The sequence below is a fragment of the Propithecus coquereli genome, unplaced genomic scaffold (assembly GCF_000956105.1).
Source record: "Propithecus coquereli isolate 6110/MARCELLA unplaced genomic scaffold, Pcoq_1.0 Scaffold520, whole genome shotgun sequence".
NCBI lineage: Eukaryota > Metazoa > Chordata > Mammalia > Primates > Indriidae > Propithecus > Propithecus coquereli.
Window position 1 is genome coordinate 231,532 of NW_012151064.1, and position 10,517 is coordinate 242,048.

Sequence of the window (10,517 nt, forward strand, 5' to 3'; positions counted from 1 at the left end):
AAAAATACATACAAACACACATACACACGTATTTTTAATATCCTCAAGTCAGTCCTGATAAGAATAATAGTTTCTTCTCAGCACAATTAATGAAGCATGTCTTCTGGCAAGAACATTCAGTAAGGTCATTTGGCAAAAGAACATTTGTTCAAAGGTTCAAGTACCTAATTTTCATTGTACAATTTTCTGTTCTTAATTGATTAACTTCATTAAGGCTAAAAAGGAATTGTTTTTCCTTTTCTACCTAAAATAAGTACTTGTGGCATGATTCGTTAGTTGCACAGAAAACATAAAATGAGCTAAATCCTACGCTTGGCATTACAGCTCATTGATGTGTATCTTTACAGCACAAATGAAATAATCACTGCCCCATTAAATAAGCAATAGGAGGGTTAGTGACCAAAGATAAGCCTCCTTAATCGTTTCAGAGATAGTTGTTATTATTCTTAATCTTTAAAATATCTTCTGGACCCTTTTATACCTTTGGCCTCATCCCCCTTCATCATAGCTTCCACATCAATGGCAGCGTGATTATTTGCTGGCTTAAAATCTTGTAATGGTTCTCCAATTTCTTCTGCATAAAACTCACAATTCAGCATAACAGACAAAACTCGTCCCCACGTGGCCTTGGCTCCCTCTCCTCTTCTCATGCTGTTCTCCAGTCATTGCATCTGCTCCAGCCCAACCAGAGTCAGGGTGGACACCCAGATCTCTCAGCCCTCCTAATAAGGCTACTTTCCTACAACCTTGTAAGATCCTGGGGACTTGGATCCTACCACGCCCTCTCCCATCAGCCCACCTCCAAGCCATAGCCAATACTTACGAGGCCATGACCACCACCTGCTCTGGGACTCACAGGAATGACCTTGTTATACCCTTTATCCCAGTTTAAGTGAGTCATGAGAAGTCCAGGCTCCCACCCATCCTCAGCCTCAACCTGCACTTTCCATACTCTTCATATTCACTCTTGCCAACAGTACTGGTTGCCATCGGACATGCTGCATGTATTTAATTATCTGTCTCTCCCCCTAGAATGTAAATGACTGTTGGAGAGGGGTTTCATTTTGCTCACTGATGTATCCCCCAGCAGCTTGAACACTAAGTGACACATTTTAAGTTGTCAATTAGGAATGAATGAATACTGAATGTCTTACAGTTCACACACTACCCTTGGATAGGACATGTTTTGTGTATTTGGATAAAAATATGCATGTTGCTTTCTCTTCCTGGATCTCCCTTCCCACCCTTTCCAACCAGTACCTGCCCCATTTACCTGGATAACTCTAACTTACCCTGGATGACTCCTGCAACGGTACACCCCGCCCCCCAATTTGTCCAGTCTTACATGAGCACCTGTAAGCACTTCAGTGTGCTCTCTACCTAGTCAGCTCACAAGTGGATCACAACATTTATTTTATTATAATATAATTGATCACACAATTGTCTGCCTTCCTGCTTGACTTTAAAGGATACTCAGTTTTCTCAAGGTATCCCTGGCATGTAATGTGTTTAAATAAATGGATGATTAGATGCATGAATTAATGAATGAATAAAATGAATAACTAAATGGCACAACCGACCAATTAACTATTAATACATGATCTGATTTAAAGGGTGCTTGGAAAAACTTCTCTTTCTGTCTTATAAAACAACTAATAAGAAACAACAGCAAAAACTCTTACACTGAACTGCAGCTAATAGGAGACATTTTCTATTATAAATTCAACATTTTGGACATTGTAGAGCCCAATGGGAATAAATGAGTGTCTGAATTATATTACATTCTCTTTTAATTTTTATATTCTTTGAGAAACTAACAGCTACTAACAATTGCTATTAATTGCTGTCCTATACAAAAAGAAAAATAATCTAGCTGAAGGCAGTTAATTCCCAGAGTGCCTGTCTGTGTGAAGCTGGCATGGGTGGGGGTGAGGAAGGGACGGGGATGCCATAAAGGCAGATGGCGTGTCTTTTACCAGCGTGCCAGCACTGCTTCCCAATCGCACTCTCTAGGTATGCCGTCTTATTCATCATTGAATTCCTAGTGTGGAACACAGCGTGTGCTTTTTAATTACAGTGAAGCTTTAGCCGAGGCTGCAAGGAGTCGGGTTTTGCTGTGGAGATAAGGGCAGAGGAAACATCATACAAGAAAGTACGGAGTCCTGAGTAAGCAGAGCAGGTTTAAGTCACAGCAAATAATTGAATACGAAAAAGGTCTGAGGTGCGTGGGGCAGAGAGACAGTGAGAAGAGGGCTGCAGGCAGATCTATAACCTTCAAGGAATTGTGCTTCAGGCTGCGGAACTCAGACTTCACCATCTTCTTATCTGTATTGCTCAGTCCCTGGAGTCCCATGAAGGTCACTTTGGGAGGGGGTGTCTCAAAAGGTGGGGGTGACCAGGACTCCACGTGTTCATCTCTCTCTCTCCTGTACTCACTTCCTTCATCAAAGCAACTCAGCTGTAATCAGCTTTATTTATCAAGAACTTAAGTTTGCTTGAAAAAGACACTTGAAAAAACAAAAAAAACACTACATTAGTTGATAGTCAATGGCTGAAACTTAGAAACCCAGGAGTCTTATTTGAGGTTTCTGTTTAAAAGAACATTTTGGAGGTGGGAAGCCAGGCCCCAGCTGGGAGCCATGCTAACTGCTAGTCTCTGACACAATTATGAATCAAACCACGACACTGGCAGAATGTTTGGGAAGAAGTGGTTATGATGAGTAATAGAGGGCATGCTGTGATTAACTAAATATGAAGCGTGAGGCAGTGGTGGATAAGAAGAGTTTAATATTTTATTATTGGGAAAATGGATAGATTCTTGAATGCCATTCACCAAGAGAGAAGATAGTTAGCTTTCAGACACGGTTTGCTATCTTATGGAACATCCAGACGAAAACCTCCAGCTGGAATACAGTAAATATATATTCTTTTTGTGCCGAAGAAATAGTTCTGGGTTGTGTGGGGAATAATTGAGGCATTTTATGTCTGCAGTGCCTATTTTTTATATGATGTGAAAAAAATGTCATGTGTTGAGACTGAAAGGAAAGATGTGAATACATTTAAAAAGGAGATTTGAAAAGTTTAACGTAATTGATCTAGGGGAAAGTGTCAATAATAAACATTTTTTACAAAGCTGAAGAAGCATTAGAGTCATGTAAATACTGGGTATTAGAAATTTGAGAAATCTGCATATTTATGCAATTTCTCTCTGGTTATGCTCAGAGTTCAGGTTGTAGAAACTGAAAAATGAGATTGTAATATGGATTCAAAGTTGAGGGCTTGTAAGACAGTTGCAGAAATACAAAGGTTTCAACTGTTTGAAAAAGCCTTTGAAGAGAGTAGTTCAAGGGATGAACTGTAAAGAGATGAAAGTAAGATGAGAAGGTGGTCACTGGACTGGCGAGATGAGACACTAGAGACCTGGCATTTACAATGAGGCGGGAGAAGTATGAGAAAGCTGAAAAGATAATTGCTTTCAGGATATATTCAAAATCAAAAGTCCAATAGGGGAACAATACAGGTAACCTTATTTTAAATAAGAGGTACAATTTAATACTGCAACAAAGTATTTCACAAAAATAAGTCATGCATTTCATGAAATACCAGATGGATCATTAGCTATTGCAAGTTAAACAAAAGCCAGCTATACACATGCACACATTCAATCACACATAATCTTTATACCTGCATATAGTTATTTTTTTAAATTTTTATTCCATGTAAACCAAATATTTTACTTTTACCATATTTCCTATATTTGACTATCAGTCATTAATGAGAATAAGATTTTTTTCCTTTTTAGTTTTGCTTTTCATCAGGAAGCTCTTATTTTTCAGGTGGTATGTGGAGTAAAGAATAGCTATCATACTCCTGCTGGTATTGTGGTAATAAAACATGGTGAACTCTAACAAGGAATAAACGAAGATTATAGCACCTCTCTGTTCAAAAGTAATTTGTGATTTTTCAACCACAAATACCTCTTATTATATATTAGATAACAGATTATTGCAATGCAAGTTTCTAAAAATAGATATTTTTTAGTTCTGAGTCAAGGCTACCTCAGCCCTTAAAAATGTTATTGTTGTCCATTGTGCCTCCTTCCTCAGGGCGGGGAAAAAAAACTCTCAAAGGTAGCTCTGAAAAGAATATAAGGTTAGAAATAGTCCTGGAAAGGACACTATGCACTTATTGCTAAAATGTGGAGTCCAAGCTTTGAAAAGGAATCAGAGTTTAATTTATTATTGCTGCAGGAGGGTTACACAGCCCATATTTCTTTCAAGTAGCTCTGAGTGATTGTCCCAAATGAAGTACAATCTGTTCTTCCTTATTTTTTTTCCATTTTGAAACTTGATTTGATTTTTACTCCTAGTAATTCTAACATCTTCTATTTAGTACACAACATATGCTATTAGAAGAAAAGGAAGTTTGGGATTTAATTTCCTTACAAAGCTACCTAAGTTATTAGAATTGATCTCTTTCTTCCATGTCTGATACAGTTATTTAGACAGACAACATTATCAAAAAATGTTCCCTCTTGTTTCTCAAAAGCCAAGGACAGCTTTATTTCATGTAAAATTAAATAAAGGACAACTTTGTTCTTTTATTCAGTGTAATGCATTTATCGCATGAATCCAAGAACAGGAAAGTCTCAATTTCTAGATCAAAGTAAGGAATTGCCTCATTTTAAAATGTTCAGCCCAAAATGCTATTAAGTCCTGATACCCCACTTTAAGGACAGATGAACTGAAACTCATTCAGGGAAAAACAGTGAGTGTGGTAAGGCTTCTCAATCCATGATAGAAAGGGAATTATGTAAGGAATTAAAAATATTTATAAGAAGAGAAAAATAATGATAAACATATTAGTCATCATATATCTTGGAGGGTAATCATATGGAAAGTGTATACTTATTTTTAAAAAGCTGGTACCAACACGTGATTGCTGTAGGAAAAATATGTCACAGCATTAACAGAAGAGGGAGCAACGCTCAATTCTGTGGCTATTTAAATAAGGCTTGATATTGTGGACTTTTCATCAGATTGTCTAAATTTTGTTTTTGGCTCAATCACCTATTTCTTAATTATATGTTTTTGGATTTTTATTCATCAAAATGTTGGTTATTAAACTTCTCATCCCTTTACCAACACTTCTATATTCTGCTTTGTGATATTAGGGCTGGGGCTTTCTAGACCAGTGTCTCTCCTGGGATGCCTGAGCTCCTTGCAGGGGATTTGTAAGGTCAAAATTATTTTTATAATGATAGTATTAATAAGATATTGCTTCCTTTTCTTACTCTCATTCTCTTATAAGTGTACAGTAAAGTTTTCAAGAAGCTCCGTGACATCATATAGCAACAGAAGCACAGAAGCGGATATGATCGCCCAGCTTTCTTCCACAAAGCCAGGCATGAAAGACTTTTGTAATGTTGTAAAACAATGTCACCCTTCTCACTACTTTTTTTGAAAATAGTTATTTTTCATAAAAATAGGTTATTTTAGTTAACATGTAATTGGTCGATTGTTGTTGTTTTTACACTGTCTCACCTTTAGTATGGTAAATATCAATAGGTATCACCCACATAAACAAAAGCTCTTTCAGGTCCTCAGTAATTTCTAAGAGTTCGGAAGAGGTCAAAGAATGAGAAATGCTGCCGTAGACATTTCTGCATTGTCGACAGATTCCTATTGGGTCCATAGGGGGCATGAAAGGGAAAAAGGAAAAGATAGGAGAAAAAGGAGGGGATGGTTCTGTTAGGCAGCCTGCTCTTCTGTTGATACTCTCCAGCATTTCAGCCCGTAGCACGTGGTTCTAGTGTCAATAAGCTTACTCTCCAGCTTATTTCTAAACCGACAAAGGCACAATGAGGTCCCCGGGACATGATCTGGCACAGGCCATGGTGATGCACCCTCATCAGAGGTCTGAGTCCCAGGGCTGTAGGCCCTTCCTAGAATCCTGGAGCTACCAAAGCCAGGCAGGACGCCAGACAGAAGCCCAAGGGCTAGAGCCACCAGGCAAGGCTCTTGCCTCAGAACTGTGTCGCAGCTCCAACAGGTCCGTCCTCCAGGCTTCTGAGTTTTGATTACTCCAACCAGGGTCAGCACATGCTTCCTAGGTTCTATCTACATTACCTCTGTGTTCTCTTTTTGCTTTTTCAATCCTCCAACACTAATTTAACCAATTTCCTATTTTATATTCTCTTTTGCAGTATAGCGAAATTATTTTTTGCCTGATTGGAAGGAGAAACAGGTATTAATACAGGTATTAATACCTGTATTATACCTGTATTAGTAGCAGGTATTAATACATTAATACAACAGGTATTAATGTATTTATACATCTCTAAAAAGCTACCCATAATGAGAGAACCAATCATCTTTATGGTGACAAAAATTTAAAGTCTCTAAGAGAAAAATCAAAACTCTGTTCTGTGCTTACAAATCTAAAAATGTGAAAGTATATTGGTAACTAACACAACAGATATTAATATTATTATTTCTTGATACAACTGCTTTGTGATACATTTGCAAATATACAGCTATCTATATGTATCTACCTATTTAAAAATAGTAGTTATCTAAATTTGATGGAAATATCTCTTAAAAATTATTACCTAAATATAGAATTCCAGGACAAGAGAGAGATAATGATAAATTGTATTTTCTCTAAAGTTTAGCTATTATTATACCGGAGACATTTAAAATGATTTACACAATCTTAGTATAAAAGTATAAATCCTGCAATGGGGAGACAAATTTTAAGAAAATCAACATTTCTGTTTTACAAGAATTTGATACTCAATTAGCCCTTGAAATGTTTACTGTTATAAATTTGTAAGTAAACAAACTTACCGCCAGATAGGAGAGCAGGCTTATTTTTTGCCATTGGACTAGAATGAGGAAACTTGTTGCTAAATGACATGAAAAGGTGTGCAGTGAACTCATCGGGAAGCTCTGCTTCTAGGAATGTCTTCATGAATAGTTTGAAACCTTCAAAATCTATCGTCTGAAAAAAAATTTTAAACATATATTTTAAGATCCAGCCAAATATTAAGATATTATGTTATGCTCAAAATTATTAGTAGTAGAGATGTCTTCAAATAATTTTTTATATCCAAGCTTACAAAAAGACAGTACCTATTTGAGAAACAGGTTAGGCAGTCCCCAGGCTAACATGGGTGATGGAATGTATGTCTTATCTGTGGTGGGGTGGCAAGAAGAACAGGAGCTTTCCATATAGATATTTCCATTTCCATAGTGTCTGTATGACCTTAAAGAATTTACTCATTGAAACTTAGTCTCCTCCTCTGTAAATTGGGAATGATATTCCCGTTCCCACAAAATTGTTGTGATGATTAAATCAGGCGATTAATGTGAAAAAGCAATACAGAATCATATATATCCATACAGCAGGCACCCAGAGAGAAAGGAATTTTCCATCTCCTTTGCTTGTCATTAATGGTGATTACTGTTGCGACAATTGTAAAAAGAGGTTAACATCAACTTTTCGACTAAACACTAAGATCACTTGATATAACATTTCAAAACTTCGTATGCAAACTTTCCAAAGAAATGTGTTTTAAGAATCTTATACTCTTTTATTCATTGCAGAACTACAAATGATTTGACAATTATCTGGAGAGAATTGTTCTGGCGTTGAGGGCCGCTTCACCCCCACTAGGGAAAATGGCAATGGAAGACACCTTCTAACCTCAAAATAAATGACAGTGTTTTGCAGGAGCCACATAAAGTGCTTGATTTCTCTCCCAGCAGATGCAGTCAGTGGGCCAGGACTGGACTCCTGCCTACAAAATTGAGGACAAGTGTGTGGGTACTTTGGGGACAAAGGCAAGTAAATGGTACTGGTTTGAATTTGGCCAAAACTCCCCATGTTTGCAGGAGCAACTATTCATGAGTGTTTTCTGGGAAACAGATGTAGACCACGTAGAAGAAAAGGCAGTGGAACGCTTGGGTCCTATCCAGGAGGGCATTTGAAAGAACTAGAAGACCTACAGAGAAGAAGCTGGAATAAAGCCACATCTGTGCAGATCAAGAGAGGGCAAAGGAGGACAGGCTTCATAGGGAACCCTTGAAAGGCAATTTTTTCTTTCCCAGTTCAGTGTACTGAGATGAAACTAAAAATAGAAGAAAAATGAATTTGGCAGACTGGTGCTCTTAATTTTGTTCAAATTCCTGGCAGGTGAGAATAAAATTAGTTCCCTAAACTGCTGTTTTGGAATAGAAAAAGTCTGCCTTTTCTTTGTAACAATACTGGGGCAATGTGGTAGAGAATGACCAATTTATTGTTGTGTTTTTTGGGATAAACCTAAAATGGAATATGACATTCAGGAATACCATTAGAGAAAGTAAATTTTTATAGATTAGGTCATGTACCAATTAAGTACATGTACTATGTTTGCTTTTATACCTAATATAATCTCAAGCAATAAAAACAAAAACAAAAAACTTTTCTTCATTTATTAATAGTTCCAAGACTTTCCCTATACCCTTATCTGACTTTTTTGGTTTAGTTTGGTTTTGTTTTGCTCATTCATTCTCACAAAAGCCCTTCAGACATTTACATTGGTGGCAATACAAAGACTTCATTTTCTTCCATATTTCGTAAATCACAACCACCACAGAATATTGTCAATTCTACTAGTAAGGTGAACTATGTAACTAAAAACTATGAGTAATATAAAAATATAAAGAATAGCCCCAGGTGGGAGAAGTACTTCCAAAAACAATTTGTCACAATAAATGCAGCCAACATTTCAAAATATGAAAATGAGGCCAGTAGCTAGGCAATTATATCCAAATAATGTTTCCTTGAGCAAGAGTACCTATTTTTACTAACAGGGTTCCTTACAGATGATCTATTAAAGAGAAGTAATTCACACTTACTTGGATGAGTGACAAACAGTGATAGATAATCCCTACATGTATGAAGGCCCATTAGGAACTACGAGTTGATTTTATTCCAAAATTACAGGAAGTGTGTACGGATGAAAATCTTCTTCAGCATTGTGGTTAGAAGCAAGGTTATTTACGGTAGCACTTCTTCCTGTTCTCTAAGTCTTTGTAGTCAGCATTTTGTTTAACAACATGACAGATGACAAGAAGAATGGTCTTTGAAGTCAGACTACCTGGATCAACTCTTGGATCCAACAGTACCTGTGTGACTGTGTACAATTTATTCAACCTCTAGGTACCTCGATGTCTTCATCTATAAAATGTCAGTAACAGTAACTCCCTCTTGCTGTGCTAGGAGGATTGAATGATTTACAATTTTGAAGCACCAGAATGATATCTGGCACATAATAAGCACTGTAAGCAATTAAACAAATATAAACAGTATTTGTTTAAAGAAACATCATTTTAAATGTTCAGCATTCCAAATAACATTTGAAAAATAAGCCTCAAAGCATATTATGTTATGTGTTTTCGTATGAATTTATTATTTTTATTTAGAAAGCTGGTAATAAAAAGCGAAATTCTAAAAGGAGCAAAGGACTAGAAATAGCTAAAGTCTTTCCCTGGGTCTCCTTTTGGAATATGATTATATTTTAAAACAGCTACTTCTAGCCAAGATCTTAACTTGGTAACATAAGAAAACCAAAACCACCAACAAACAAAAACAAAAACGAGGAGTTCAAAATAAAACCCTTTCTTTCAAATTCCAATACCTCTACTTGCCACCTGAGTGACATGGGGCAAGGAATTTATCTGCTGTTTTAAAGAAAAGAATGCCAAATCTCAAATGTGCTCTTCACAGAGCCTTACACAACCCACATAGAACCTTATTGAAATAGGTGCCTGTGATTTAATAGTGAAAAACAGAAAAATGGCCAAAAGGAAAAATGAACTCAAATGTTTAGCGTCCCTCCTAATAAGCAATATATTCCTCCTCAGCCCTCCTTTTTCCAGCTCTCTGGAAGACTTTCTGAACTTTCTCAGGTATAGCTCTCACCTGCTCAGCAAGCAAAAACTTAGCTTAGTTTTATTTTCTGACAGCTCTAGGATTTAATTTCCTCCATGTAAAGTGATGTATGAGATCAATCATTCAGGGTTGTTGTCTAAATGTAATAAAAATTAATGTATAAAGCACTTAACATATCCTTGGGCACATAGTGTGTAAAAGAAATACAATAATAAAATAAAAGAAATAAGTAAAAGTAAGCACTATCTTGAGCTTAGATGGATTTTTTATTATTATCTTAATTTGCCTTTTTATTGGTCCAGAAAACTATATAGTGTGTAAAAGAAATACAATAATAAAATAAAAGAAATAAGTAAAAGGAAGCACTATCTTGAGCTTAGGTGGATTTTTTATTATTATCTTAATTTGCCTTTTTATTGGTCCAGAAAACTATAAAGTTTGCTGTATCTTTCCAAATCAAAAGTTTAGGTTTTGTATGTCTTAGATACTTCGTTATAATTATTCTGTGTTAGGCAGCATTGGCAAATTACTGCTTTCATAACATAAGAATTTAAAAACAGATATCTTACTTTAAAATTAAA

At 36.3% G+C, this 10,517-nt stretch overlaps 1 protein-coding gene across 1 annotated transcript in view; it reads right to left on the bottom strand.

Moving 5' to 3' along the window:
* The window catches only part of DGKB (diacylglycerol kinase, beta 90kDa), a gene marked incomplete at its 3' end in the record, with an annotated part of 269,792 nt that overhangs the window by 136,928 nt on the left and 122,347 nt on the right, over positions 1 to 10,517 (bottom strand). Inside the window, exon 6 of the mRNA XM_012656843.1 lies at positions 6,849 to 7,002. Within this exon, the coding sequence (XP_012512297.1) occupies positions 6,849 to 7,002 (154 nt within the window). The remainder of the gene's footprint in view (positions 1 to 6,848; positions 7,003 to 10,517) is intronic.